General features: G+C 54.5%; 1 protein-coding gene across 6 annotated transcripts in view; it reads right to left on the reverse strand.

Moving 5' to 3' along the window:
• Positions 1-3,807: 3,807 nt before the first annotated feature.
• Positions 3,808-14,175, reverse strand: part of AGPAT4 (1-acylglycerol-3-phosphate O-acyltransferase 4) — a 106,893-nt gene continuing 96,525 nt past the window's right edge. For 3 of the 6 annotated variants that reach the window (XM_032485301.1, XM_032485303.1, XM_032485302.1), the window contains 5 exons: positions 13,337-13,471; positions 11,375-11,477; positions 9,511-9,586; positions 6,199-6,397; positions 3,808-4,378 (listed from right to left, as the gene is read on the reverse strand). In XM_032485301.1, coding sequence (XP_032341192.1) covers positions 4,284-4,378; positions 6,199-6,397; positions 9,511-9,586; positions 11,375-11,477; positions 13,337-13,471 — 608 coding nt within the window. In that variant the 3' untranslated portion in view covers positions 3,808-4,283. Of the gene's footprint in view, positions 4,379-6,198; positions 6,398-6,656; positions 7,752-9,510; positions 9,587-11,374; positions 11,478-13,336; positions 13,472-14,175 lie in introns of those variants that run through there. The other 3 variants (XM_032485304.1, XM_032485305.1, XM_014554464.2) reach the window with 2 other exon arrangements.

The following is a 14,175-nucleotide window of genomic DNA, read 5'->3' on the forward strand; positions in this document are numbered from 1 at the left end:
GGAGGCGGAAGGACTGGCCCTGGGAAGACTGCTTCCTTTACCCTTTTGCCCAGTGTGTTCATCAAGGTTATTTCAGCCTCATTCATTCTGGTGAAAAAAAAATTTTTTTTTAAACGCTTTTCGATGAAATCTCTGAAGATCATTTTAGGAAATCACCCTGCCAGGACGCACCCAGTTCCTTATTGACCCACCGTATCTTTATAGAGATGGGGAAGCATACAGAAAAGGGAGTGTTAGCAGCTGAACTGAGGTCCCTGATGATTCCTTGGCAAAGGCAGACAGACTCCCAGTGAGGGGCTGCATAACATCCAGTGTGTCCAACCCAGACTCTGTCTCAGAGTCACTGACTAGCTTCCCGTCTCACGAAGGCAGCAGTTAACCGTCAACGGGGCGGCCGAGTGGAAGGACACGGTCGTGTCGCAGCGCTGAATGTAGAGGCCAGCCAGCTCCCCCCACAGCTAGAGAGATGTTCCCAGCGGAGGTGGTCCTTGTCTCATTCCAGTGGTGGCTTCAGGACTCTCTGAGGAGGACCAGCTGCCGCTGCGGACCTGGCAGCCCAGCTCCCTTCCGCGCTCTGTAGGAGGAGGCGGTGCCGGCACATCGGTGAGCCCGTGTCTTCAGCTGCTTCACTTTGTGATCCAGAAACCGCGCATGGGAACCGCTGCAGTTAAGGCGTCGGAAACAGTTGCTGAAGGAGGTCGCACCAGCGGTGCCCTTCCTGGAAGCGCTGGGGAAGGCGGGACGGTGCCGCCCACCGCGGGCCGGGGCAGGGGAACTGCGGCGCATCCAGCCTCCCTGGTCTGGGCAGGGCACGTGGCAGGAGCGCAGGCGACAGCCCTCCTGCAGGCACTCAGACCAGCTGCGCGCAGGTTTGTTCCTCCCACTCCAGCCCGGCAGCTGTATGCTGTCTGGCACTTCAGGGAAAGCTGGGTGCAACCTCTTGTTTTGAGCAGGAAACAGGTCCCCTGGAGAATTTCTGCTAACACCTTCCCACTTCTGTCTGTATTTGTGGAAAGTTCTTAAAGCCTCAAAAGCCTCATCTGTTTGGCTGGCGTTCCCACTTCCCCCAGAGAGAAACCAGAAGCTCCCGGGGCCCCTTTCTGGCTCCGTCACATCAGCTGTTTCTATGTTTTGGCTGAGTGGTTTTTGGATTTTATATCTAAATCGCTGTCTTTCAGATCCAATTATGGATATATTAGAAAAACACTAACTTTTTTAATCTTTAAACATCAGTAGCCACTTTTACAAGGTCTTATTTAGAGACTACAGCAGTCAAGAGAGATTCCAGTACCCTCTGTGATCCTGTGGAAAAGGCTGTGTTCTCTCTACAGAAGATAAACCAGGTGGCCGACTAAGTCCAAAAGCACAGTAGTTCTTCCTCCGCAATTAGTCATGTTCCTCGTCACAGAATCCGTCCACTTTCCTTAAACTTGTTTCAGACGGTTGCCTTTTTTAGTAAAGAAAGTCACTTTGTGGGCTTGGTTTCCTAGAAATGTGTTAAACTCCCTGCCTCAGAGTTAGGATATGGCCCTTAATATCTGGGAGGACCCTGCACTGATCTCCAGTTTGCAGGAAACTTTGCATTTTTCTCTTCCAAGTTGGATCCCAGAGCAGGCTCTGAGCAGGGCTGACCTGAGCTGCCATGAGTTGGAGATGTCAGACAGACAGACAGACAGGGCGTGACGCTCGTACTCCATCACGCACTGTGCAGGGCCAGAGAGGTGGCCTCAGCCCTGTGGGTTTTTAATTCTTAGAAAAATAACCTGGAGCCAGAACCACTGTCTGCTGAAGAGATGGTGGTGTTTGTGAGGCCTGAACACGGGTAAAGGGGCTCGGGGAGGAGTGATGAGTCTTTCTGGGAGCCGTGCTCATCTCTGCCGTTACGGTAACGGGGCAGGAGGACAACCAGGTCCCCGTCCCGCGAAACTGTTCCCACGGAAGCTGCCAGGACCTCCCCCCAGCACCCCGCATTCCCTTGTTTCCTGCGGCAATTTTAAAAAGAGGACCTGTAAGTTCTTTCCCAGGAGAGTATTGGCCTGCCTTCCTCTGGCCTGGACCCTTGTCTGCACGTGTGAGCAGCCTTGTCTGTCTGCTCGTTATGTTTCATGTTTGGTCCCAGAGCCGATTCAGGAGAAAACCAAGTGTGTCTGGGTCCCTTTTACGTTCCAGGCAGAAGGAGTGGGTGTATGTTATTAGATTACTACTATTGAAAGGGTAAGACACTGAGAAAAATGACATTTTTAGACACTCCCAGGGAAGTTCTGAGCATTTTTGACTTAACCACATGGAGGCACCTTTCTTCCACCCCTTACCTGTGTAGTGCTTAAAAGACCCTTACAGTGTGTTCATATATACTGCCTCATCTCACCCTGGAAACAACCCCATTTTACAGGTGGGAAAACGGAAGTAAAATGGCTCTCCCAAGGCCTTACAGCGAATTAGCTGCAGTTACGTGAGGGTGGCCTGTGCAGCTCGGAGCACAGCCAACACGTCTGACTCTCTGCTCTGTTTCCCACGGAGCTAGGAAACCCCAAGTGTAGAACAGCCCGATCCAGGTGTGGGCCGACCCCCAGGAACAGTGTGCGCCCCTGAGGTGCTCGGCCCTGGGCTAATGCCTACAATCTCTGCTCTGGTCGAGAGGCTGCATTTGGAACCTGCATGTGGCAATTTTGCAGGGCAGGAGAGGCACGGGGCCTTCAACCCTGTCCTCAGGGACACCAGCCAGAGTCAACTCAGGCCCCGGCCTCACTAACACTCTCTTCCCACAACTAAGCCAGAAAGTTCCCCTTTTCACTTCTGCAGATTTGCATCAATGATCCGTTGTTGTCCCTTAAGCAGAGAGCTTCTCTTAAACTCTGATAACTAAACTGGTGCTTGGTAAACACTTAGTGACCAAGAGCAAGCATGACATGATTCTTAATGGAATAAGCCTTTAAATAACACGGCCAACTTTTCTATGAAACAGTTCATCCCTTCTTCTGTAACCACAGCAAAACAGGAGGTAAGCACTGGGCGACAGGGAGCCGTGCAGGGAGAAAGGCTTCGCCTGTCCGGCGCGCGCATACCCGTCAGGCCAAGCACCGTGGCACCTCGGCCTGAGATCACGTGGCATCCAGGATCTAATTGTTCTCCAGAAATATAACTGGTTTTCTCTGTTCTTGTTTTGCACCTGGCGTCTGTTGACAGGCAGAAGTTTGCCAAAGTCCTGCACGTGAACTGTTACCTTAAAAGCTGCCCTAGGTGCCAAAGAGCACAACTCTTCCGCGTCGTGGGAGTCTGGGCTTCCAGAAGGAAAGCGGAAGCCCAGGGGATCCTCAGACCCCAGGGTGTGCTCAGTCTGACCCTGCTCAGAGGAGAACCTTGGCTCCTGTGTGGTCCTCTTTTAAAGTGAGCCTGCATTTGTTTTAGGGACCCAATTTCTGCTTGCCACTGAGATGAAGAGAGGATGTAAAGTCATCTCTCAAATCTCTGCAGAACGTCAAATGGCTGTGATGTTCAAGATCAGTTTCTTTGGGGAGTTGGAAGGAGACTCCATTGCAGGGGACTGGGAAACCAAAGCTGCCTGACAGAAGGCCCTGTCACTGTGTCAGAGGTGCTCAGCTAGTCGCCTGCATCTGCCATCTTTCATAATGAACACTCACAGGCTCCGGCACCTGCGTCTGCTGCTGGCGGCGGTGGTCGGGTGGCACACCCACCCTCTAGCCAGCCAGCACCTGGGCCCTCCTCCCTCGTAGCGCCCTCCAGATCACTGTGGGCCAGGACTCCAAAATGTAAGGCAGGGGCCAAATGGAAGGAGGGAGCGGTCTGTGTGAACACACCAGAGGAGCCAAACACTTTAATATTTTTTTTTGGTTGGGGGGAGGCAAAATTTAGTCATTTTACCTAAAGTGCCTTTTACTCTGCCTCTGGCAATCCAGGGTTACAGAAAACTCAGCACCAAAGGATCAAAGTGAACACTCCACCGTGTTCCCCATTTCTACTCTCCCCCTGCACCTCACATACCCTCTGAATGGTCACACTCACCCACACATCATTCTCACTCGTATGTGTTCTTTCTCTTACGCACACGCACACACACACACAAACTCGCGGGGAAAGAAAGGACCGAAGCCCACTGAAGCACGTGGGGGAAAAGGTTTAAGCTCATCTTCCCATCTGGCGCTGAGACCGAACCCCCTGCCTCCCCAGCAGGGGCTCACCCAGCTTTCGCTGGGTCCCACCAAGGACGATGGCAGCATCTGCCAGTCCCCCAAGGTCCCCTTTGGATGGTGACGCGTCCTGGGTCAGTCGCTGTGTTTCTGCTTGTTGTCCATGTTGCCGTAGGCGGAGCCCTTGTCAATTTCTGTGACGCCGATCATCCATCGGACCCCCATGGAAGCTGCAGGGACAGGAAGGGCAGCGAGTTAGGAGAAACTTGTAGGAACTCTGGTGAGATTTCCAAAGAAGGCAGCTGTCTGCATCTCCAGCATCAGCTACAAGCCGGCTGACCTGGGGCACATTTCATACTTCCTGCCTCACAGCTACCCTTGAGCTTGGGCATCAGGGCCTAATTGCACCAAGTGACAGACAAGAGCAGGTCTTCTGATGGCGGGTTTTAATCCTTCGACGGTGGACACCCTACCCTGCAAGTGAACAGAATTTAGTAAGCCGTACCCCGCTTTGCCTGGGGGCTTACAGAATTCCTCTGCTTCCTGTGCCGATCCCTAAGGCAAAGAGGATTCTGTGGTGAATTCAGTGCAGTCACAGGCATCCTTCAGCAAAGCTCAGGGAAGGACACACCAGGACCTGGAGAATGCAGCGCCCCACGTCCCAACACTGCTTTTGGTGTGAATATTAGAGCAGCAGACGAGCAAAGTCCTTGCCTCCACGGAAAGCCTCTTCTCCAACAGCGGGGTTTGGCCCAAATAGAGAAAGTGCAGGACGCACCTGAGAGCCTGGTTTAACCACTAGGAAGCTGGCAGACCGGGTCTAGAACTCAGAGGCAGCAGTCAAAGCGCTCCCTCTGGAGAGGACAAACTCGGTGAGCTCCCTGGGTGTGGGGACCACGTCTTAATCGCCTTGACGAGCTGAGCACTGAACACAGGGCCCGGCAGCACAGTCCGTTTACGGTGTGTGTAAGTGTGGACAGATGGTAGTGGTTGAACCCCTCCCCCGGTCGTGACGTGCACATCTGCAGTGTGAGCATCGAGTCTGTGAAACATCAGACACGAAGCCAGCGAGTCCACCCAGGGTACAAGACACACACAGACCCTGGGTCAGTTACAAACGGGTCACTTGCAGCCTGGGGCCAACTCCAAACAGGCCGGGGCATGAGCCCTCGTCCCCGCGTTAGAACTTCTGTGCAGCGAGGCTGATGATACTGTGGAGAGTGAACCACAGACGCCAGTGCCGGAAGGCTTTGTGGGAGGAACAAGACAGAGCAATCCAGGGCAAAGTGTAGCAAGGCTGGGCTCACGGTGGCAAAGCCCTGGGGAGACAGAGCAGTGGGCTCCTCCAAAGCTGGAGACACCCCATGTCTCTTGGTGACAGTGCTGGGCCCTCTGCTCACCACACATCCGGGCAGCCCTTTCTCAGCCTTTATCTGAAGGAGCCCAGCTTCCTCCAGAGCCTGAGTGTTTACTTTTCTGTTACTCCTACAAGCAGAAAGGCTGGGTCCATCCCCATCCCACCTGGGGTCTGGCAAGCGCAGGTCCCCGCACACCTGGCCAGCGCTGCCGCAGGCCGGCTGTGTGCAGTGGCACCCGGTGGCCCCACTTCAAGAACAAGTGCAGGCAAGCTTGGGGCTAGGAAGAAATGGCAGTCACCTGAAACCACATATTGGTCAAATAAAGCCCATGTGGATGAGTGAAAACACTGAGTTACCCAGCACCTCCATTCGATGTCCCTACACGTGGCAACCAAGGAGAGGCACCTACGCTGCCCCCAAAGGGGCGCTTTGAATGGCAGAGCCTTTGTCAGTTCCTTTTGGACCCCAGGAAGTGGTCTTCCCCGAGCCCAGGGAAGCGGGAGCCTGTCCCGGGAGGGGCGCCCGCAGCACCGCTGGGCCCCGGGGGCGAGGAGCCCCGCCCGGGCAGAGGATTCCCGGCGGACCTGGCTTCTCCCCGCCTGTCGAGCTGCAGGATCTGCGCAGGCGCAGGCCCCCTCCCTCCCACCCCCCCCACCGGCCTCGGGGCTCCCGCGCGGCCCGGCCGGACTCACCCACGAAGAAGAGCAGGATGACGCCGGCCAGCGTCAGCGAGGAGCCGCTGCTGACCATGTTGACCAGGAAGCGGAAGAACGGGTAGAGCAGCAGCGAGGCCCAGAAGAGCCAGTTGACGAGCGTCCAGGGCCTGCGCGGGGGCACCATGGGCGTCTCGGGGAAGGTGCCGGTGCGGGCGTACTCCTCCTGGAAGGCGTCCTGCGGGCAGAGAGGCCGCCTGACGCCCGGCCGTCCCCTCCCCGCCGAGCCCGCGCCCGGCCCGCTCTGACCGCGTCCCCGACCGCGTCCCCGGGGACCCGCGGCTGTGACCGGGGGCGGCCCCGCGGGACCGGGAGCTTCTGAGACCGGTCAGACCAGGGCGGCCTCCCCGCCTTTTCCCCGTCCTGGGCCAGCGCCGCGCACGCCCAGCAAAGCGGGCCCGTCCTCCCCGCTGTGGCCCAGCGCTCCCACATACCAGAAACTTCTAGCTCAGGTGCTTCATTTCCCCTTTCAACAACTTGACATAGACATGTATCAAGTAGATCATACTTTTCTTCTCTCCCAATCAGGATGTACTGAATAATAACAATCAGGATGTGCTGAATAAAAAACGCTTTTTTGACCCTCGGGGTCGTGATTGTAAGTCCGCAAATGGGCCATTTTGGGAGGAGAACCTCTGGCCCTTCCCGGGGTTCAGGGGCTCTCCCCTGCGGCGCCCCCAGTCCAGCTCCACTTCTCTCCTTCCACTCTGCCTCCAGTCTGGGGGCACCGGGTGAAGCTCTGCCCCGCCTTCCATTGCATGAGACACAGCAGCCTGGACGAGGCGGACCAGAACCTGAAAGGGCTGGCACCCGCATCTCGGACTCCTGACCATCAGGCTCCAGAACCACAAGAAATACATTTGTTGTTTGTAAGCCACCCAGCCTGTGGCATTTGTTGTAGAACCCTGCTTGGACTGAGACAGGAGATGATACTTAAGTGCCTTAAAAAAAAAAAAAAGTGCCTTATTGGGGTGTCATTTACATATCATAAAATTCGCCCGTTTAAAATATGGGCAAGTTTTCTTCTTCTGAATTCTTTTCCTCAGTAGCCTTGATGGTGGTTCTCTATTGTCAGGTTACAGTGGGGCGCTGATGGTGCTGCTTCTGTCTCGTTTCCCAGGAAGACACAGACTAAGGCAAGATCTTTAATCTGTACCTCTCACAAGGGGAAAAGCACTCGCTTTTCTAAGAGTCAGCAGGATTCAGAATTTTGTATTCACTCCAGTCTTCTTTTTCTCTGGTTTGTTTAGAAAACTAAACCTCACCAAGACCTCCACCGCTCCGCAGTGACAGGGCGGCCACCGGGGCTCTTGCTGGCCTCCCGGGCTTCGTCCCTGGGACTCCGTGACTTGGCTGGGTGGGACACAGATGCCTGGCTCAGGGCCAGATGTCAGCTCCCGCTGCAGAATGTTTGTGGACTCTCTGGGCTGTGTTATTTCTTAATAAAGTCCACCCCTACTGGGAGGACCTGTTAATGGTGCTTCCATTTTTGGTCTCCACGTGTTGTCATCCTGTGGCACTGGAACCAGGCACTGTATTTCATGAAAAGAGACTTGATTTGTTCCTAGAATGAAACATCAACCCAAAGTCTACAGGAGCAGGAGATCTTGTTGACAGAGACAAGAGTCCAGAGCCCACATTATGTGCAGGAGGACACCCAGGCTGGGTGACCCATGTACAGCTGGATTGGCTGGGCTTGCCCAGCGTTCGACCCAGCAAAATAAAATTTCTCTTATGGGTAGAAAGGGAAGAAAAGGAGAGGAAAGAGAAAGGGGGGTAGACAGAGAGAAAGAGCTGGTGCCTCTTTGTAAGCAAGTGCAGGCGGGGAGAGATGGCCTCTGGGAATAGCGCTCCAAGGGCTCAGCCTGACACACAGGCAGTATGCTTGGGGCTGTGTCCTTCACAAAGGACTATGCCTCGGGGCCAAGCCCACCACCCTTCCAAAGAGTGATGTCCTCAGTATAAGCAAAAAAACCATCACCAGCTTGAAAACCCCTTCATTCTGATCCCTGAAGGCCAATGCTTGGACGGGTAGCACTTCCTGCCGGCGTCCGGGCACACCCCCAACTCTGCATCCCACGCAGAGTGACTCTGGCCTCGGGGACCCTGGGTACACCCACAGGACAGCTCAGAAGATTGCTTCTTTCACTCACATCTTAATTTACACCACGAATGGCTAATTGTTAATCCCTTCAGCAACTTCAAACGATAACCCAGGGAAGTACTTGAAGTTAGAATTTGTCCAGACCACACAGTTGAGAAAACTTGATGGCTCTGGGGGGAGGAGGGTCTGGGATCATACGTCATCCTGAGATGGAGGTCATCTGGGAGCTGTGCGTCCAGACAGAGCACAAGGGGCTGACGCCACACCCGAGAGCCGGCGGGGTCCCAAATGCTGGCATATAATATACACTGTGTGTTTCCTAAGTGCTAGATTTGTCCCACTGAAAGGATGGCCCTGTTCTCACGGCGAAAAAGATGCAGTGTCCGCCAGTCTGTCTTTGTGGAACTGGGTGGAAGGACACCCAAAGCCTACGTATGGGATGTGTTTGCTTCCAGGTGGCGAGCTGGTTTGGGTTTAAAATGTACGATGGATCAGAATCAGGAGGTTCTTCCTGGTCAGTGAGACCTGCTCCTAAACGTGCCTTCGTCACCAGGGAGAAGCTCAACTTTTCTCCTTCGTAAGATCAAGCAGTTTGAGCTATGATTAGGCTCCCTCTGCCCTGCACGTCTTTGAGGAGAGAAGCCACTGAAAGACGGGGCCCTCAGAAGAAGGAGAGAGAGTGTGGGGGGTGGGGGCTGGGGTGGGGGCTGGACGGCGGACAGGGGTCGGCGGGGCGGGACAGGTGGGCGACACTGCAGAGCTGACCAGCCAAGGTGAGGCGCACCCCTGTGCGCCTTCGTCCTGCTTATGCTGGTGACGTTTGACGACCAGACAGGCAACCGAATTGTGGACCTGGAAGCCACCACTGGTAAAGACACCCCCACACCACAGGAATGTCTTGCCTTCAGACCAGCGGCGGGAAGACAGATCAGGGCCTTTTTTTCATCTTTGGCCCACTCACCCATACGCTACTCCATTCTTTCTGTGAGGCCCCCTTTAAAAATATTTTGCGACATTCTTTTCCCTCTTGCCCAGCAGAGCATCGGCTCTGGGTTGTACCCTCCGGTTGGAGCTGTCACCCAGTGGGAAGGGTCTTGCCTCCGCTATCAACCCCCGAGGCCCCAGGGCACCCACGGCTGCGGCCGGGAGCGGGGCCGGGGGTGCCGCCCGCCGCCCACTGCACTGACCTTCTCCTGGTAGAGTTTGTGCAGCCAGGCTGAGCACTCGGCCTCATCCTCCGGGACTTCTTCTAAAGGGATGCGCCTGCAAAGCAGAGGGCAGCTGGCAAGGAGGAGCCCCCACCAGGTGCCCCAAACACGCCTCCCAGCACAACACTTGCCGTCCTAGGTCGCCCAGATGGCGGGGGAGTGAAGAGGGTGCTCTAACTGATGAAGAGGGCAGGTGGGGGGATCCTCATCTGTATCAGGGGAACGCAGGCCCGACTGCAGTCACGGCCCACGAGGGAGCGTTACCATCACCCGAGGAACAGCCTCGCGGAGGTAAAATGATCTTACACACACAGCTCAGGGCCTCCCCAGGCCCCTCGGGCCCAGCTGGCTGCTGTGTGGAGCCCCTGTCGGGTGTCACAGGAGCTGAGGGGACAGAACCTCCCTTTACTTCTAGGAGAGGGCTTCTGGGAAGGCGGGTGGTCTCCGGCCTTCTGAGTGAGGACCAAGGCCGCTGTCGACCGCACGGTAAGAGAAGAAAACAGGAATGGAGATGGTTCTTTCCTATTCTCAGGGGGAGCCAGCTTTGTTTCCAGGTCATAAGCTATTTAATTGAGGCTGTCAGTCCCCCAGTACATCTCTCCGAGAGGTTCAAGCTTTAATCTTCATTGTGCTGCGTGGTAATTTAACATCTGTGACGTCTTTTAAAAAATACAGGCAGACGCAGAGATATTGTGGGTTCGGCTGCAGACCACCACAGTAAAGCGAGTCACACTGTTTTGGGTTTCCCATAAAATTTATGTTGATGCTACACTGTGGTCTAGTAAGTGTACAAATAGCATTATGTCTAAAAAACAATGTACATACCTCAGCTAGAAACACTTTATTGCTAAAAAATGCTGACCATCATCTGCACTTCAGTGAGTCATAATCTTTTTTGCAATAGTGACATCAAAGATCACAGATATAATAATAATGAAAAAGGTTAAAATAGGGTGAGAATTACCAAAACGTGTCACAGAGACATGAAGTGAGCAAATGCTGTTGGAAAAATGGTGTGGACAGATCTGCCCAAGGCAGGGTTGCCACAGACATTCAATTGGTGAAAAAAAAAAATGCGGTATCTGCAGAGTGCAATAAAATGAGGTCTGCCTGGAGTCAGAACATTCTAGAATCTCAGCTCGTCTCCAGTAAGGGGCACTTCAGGTCATCCTGGTCAGGCTTCAGGGAGACAGTCTGCCCCGTGGGAAGCCAGCGCCTTCCCCAAGCTTCCAGGTCGGGTTTCAGTGCGTGAATGACCATTGTTCCCCCCTCTGCAGGGCCTCCCAGCTGTTTCTCCCTGACCTCGATGACCTTGCAGAAGACTAGGGTCAGACCCATTGATAAGTTGATCAAGTTTGCCTAATAGCTTGTGAAATGTTTTCAGTAAAATAACAGCTTGGAATATAACACGTGAAATGCTAAAATGTTCTCCACTGGCTTCCAGGCCTCTCTATAAACTGTAAACACAGGCTTTTCTCTGTGTATATTTCTGGGGAGTAAACACGTCCTCCAAGAAAAGGGGTCGATAAAATCAATTCTCACACTCAATTCAAAAATGACTATAAAATACTGTCTTTTTGTTTGTCGGACCTGAGCTCTTTGATGAGAATGAGTCTGTGGGAGACTCAGGAAGTGGCCGGGCAGACCAGAGGCTTCACCGAATGAGTTACAACGGCGCACGGGTCTCTCTTAACATAAAACACGACTGTGGACACGTTTGAGTTGGCACAGACTGCCGACTGGAACATATTCATAGCTTTCCCCACAAGAAGGGCTGCGGGTCGTTTGTGACGTATTTGGGACGGGCACGCTATTTTCTGGAAAGGAGATGGAGCCAACTTACCTAACGTATAAATCTGCGTGGTATTTCTTTCCATTGAGGACTCCCAGCAGTGTTGGATTTTCATTATTTCTGAAATTGAGTGTACAGTCATATACAGCTGAAACTATAAAAAATAAAACAAATACAAGGCAGTATAGAGGGTGCGAACCCAGTTTCATTTTGCAGATACACACACTGGAAAACAATCATCACATTGCTAGCTGATTATCCTGGGATGAAGGGGCTACTGGTTTACTCTTCATGCTTTTTCTACACCGTCGAAATGTTCTGCATTGAGCACACACCACATCCTGTCACCAGAAAAGCGCACTGTAACTTAGTAACGGAAAACAGAATTATCACGGAGGTCAGATCAGTTTAAAGTGATACTGCAGTGTCCCATCCAGAAGCCTACAACAGGTGCCAATATTTAAACAAGGATCACTGGTAAGATAAATCAACACAAAGAATACTATCTAAGGATGTGTCTGAGTTAGGGCAACATAACCATCCCATGCACTTTCTTTCCCTAAAAACTAAGATAGTTATCAAAACTTGAATAAGATAACTGGAAAACTCCCGAGGAACTGAACGATAGTCAGTTGAAACATGGAGGAGAAATAAGCAAGAATCTGTGACTTTAATCCATCCATCAAATGGTGAGCGACCCTGTCAGCGTATGGAAAGTACGTCAGACTTCACTGCTGTAGCCCCAGGACCTGGCCAGGCTTGATGAATGCTTCCTGGACGGCAGGACAGGAGGATGCGTGAAGGAATGAGGACGGAGGAGCAGGGCAGACATGGGAGTGGGACAGCGTCAGGAAGACGGGGCTGGACAGAAAGAACCGGAGTTTGGGAGTCAGTCCGGGTGCGGATCCCAAGGCCACTGTTTCCCAGCTGTGGGATCTCCTCTCGGACAACCCACCAGCCTCCTGGAGCCTGGTTCTTCCGGAGAAGGGGACTCCTGGTGACATCAGCACTGCCCAAAGGACCTGGCACAGGGCTTGTGCTCCTGAGACTTTACCGAGAGCTTCGCAGACCTGCTGTTGCTGCCCACAGCGCGAGCGCGGTGGCGGAGGATGGAGAGCCATCTGGTCTGGCTGGGAAGAGGGGGAAGACTCACGATTCAGGATTCAAAAGCCACCATCCATTTTCTTCTACCTGCTGCCTGACCACCACGTGGGCTCTCCAGAGGCTGTTCTAGCAGCTCAAGCGTCTCAGCCAAGGGGAGAGGGTCCCATTGATGGGCAGGAGAGCCAGCCCGTAGCTCCCACCCCGTCGCCCCAGGGACCCGAGCCCGCTTTCCTGTCTTCCAGCTGGTGGAGAATAACCTTCAAGGTGATACACCGTCCAGCCTTGTGGAGCATAAGGTGACACAAAGTGAAAGGTGTCCAGGCCGTGTGGGGTTCGGCTGTGGGGTCGCAGGTTTGGGAGCAGGAGGGGGCAGAGCTCGAGTCTTCAGCGGGTCTCACTGGCCATTCTTACATGGGAGCCTAACGCTTGCAACAGCGGCGGGGGTGACTTCAATGAATCAAGGATGAGGGACAGCCCCAGGGGCACCCGGGCAAACAGCCTGAATTTGCACAGTTGCCTCCTTTTCCAGAAAAACCCCAAGGTCTTGAAGTGATAGGAGTGGGCCAGGCACCCCAGCCTGCCGCGTGCTAGCGGAGTCCCCGGGAAGAGGTTCCTCATCGCCCAGCCCCAACTTCCTCATCTCTAAATTGGAAGTAAAAAGAAAAGTTTCCTTCGGTGCTTCTGGTGGGCACGCGCTCAGGCTGGGCTATCTGTGAGGTGCATTCACCGCCGGGCGCGTCAGAAGTGCCCTGCTGTTATAACTATGATTATGATTATGATTCGGGGGGCTGGGACAGTCTGCAGAGCTGGGCAGCCTTGCCCCTTCGGCCCGTAGGCAAAGCTCAGTCAGGGAGTCTCACTGGTCAAACCCAGACGGGGAAACCAGAACTGGACGCTGGCCACCCTCACCTGGAAGAGAAGGTGAGGGGCACAGGGTCAGGAGGCGACCCCTGACCACAGCCCACCGTGTGATCAGGTGTTCACTGTGTGCCGCGCCTGGCGCTGAGTCTGTCCCGGAGTTCTCACTGAAGCCTGCTTGCGACCCTAAGAGGTTTTACAGAAAAGCAGACTTAGGATCCATCCGAGAGGGGAGGTGACTTGCCCCGGGTAGCGCAGCTGGTGAGCGGAGGAGCCAGGCCCGCCACCAGGCCTCCTGAGCACCTGGCTCCGCTGGGCGGTGCGGCCGCTCACAGCTTGTGTCTCGGAGGTTGGAGGAGCAGCAGGTGGGCATCCTTGTCCTGGTTGTTGGGGTCAGGTGTGGGGCGGCAGGGAGCTCACTGACAGGCGGGTTCTAGTCTTTGGGGTGGATCCAGAGACAAACAGGCCTGCAGACAGACAGCTGGTGGCCCTCTGTGGCCCGGTTCCTTTGGGAGGCCTGGGCAGGGCAGACGGAGCATGGAGGCGGCCACGCCTGGCAGGACCTTGGTTCTGCAGGCTCCTGGGTCTCCGGGACCCTCTGACCCTTCCTCTCCCCCAGGTGCTGTGAGGATTAGAGGTGGTGATGCAGGCAGCACGATGACAGTAAGGAGCAGCCCGGGGACGGAGGGGCAGGAAGGAAGCAGAGGAAGAATCTGCATGGAGAGAAATCAGAGTCGCCCGGAGCAGTCACGGGCCTGCAGGGTCTGCACCTTTTAAAGTCAGACTCCATCCGCAGGATCCGGGGTGGCCAGGTCTGCGTGTTCACAAAGCTCCTGTTGGTCCTTCCACCCCCAGGCGTGCTGACAGCACCGCAGACAGGGTGCCGTCCA

The sequence above is a fragment of the Camelus ferus genome, chromosome 8, assembly GCF_009834535.1.
Source record: "Camelus ferus isolate YT-003-E chromosome 8, BCGSAC_Cfer_1.0, whole genome shotgun sequence".
NCBI lineage: Eukaryota > Metazoa > Chordata > Mammalia > Artiodactyla > Camelidae > Camelus > Camelus ferus.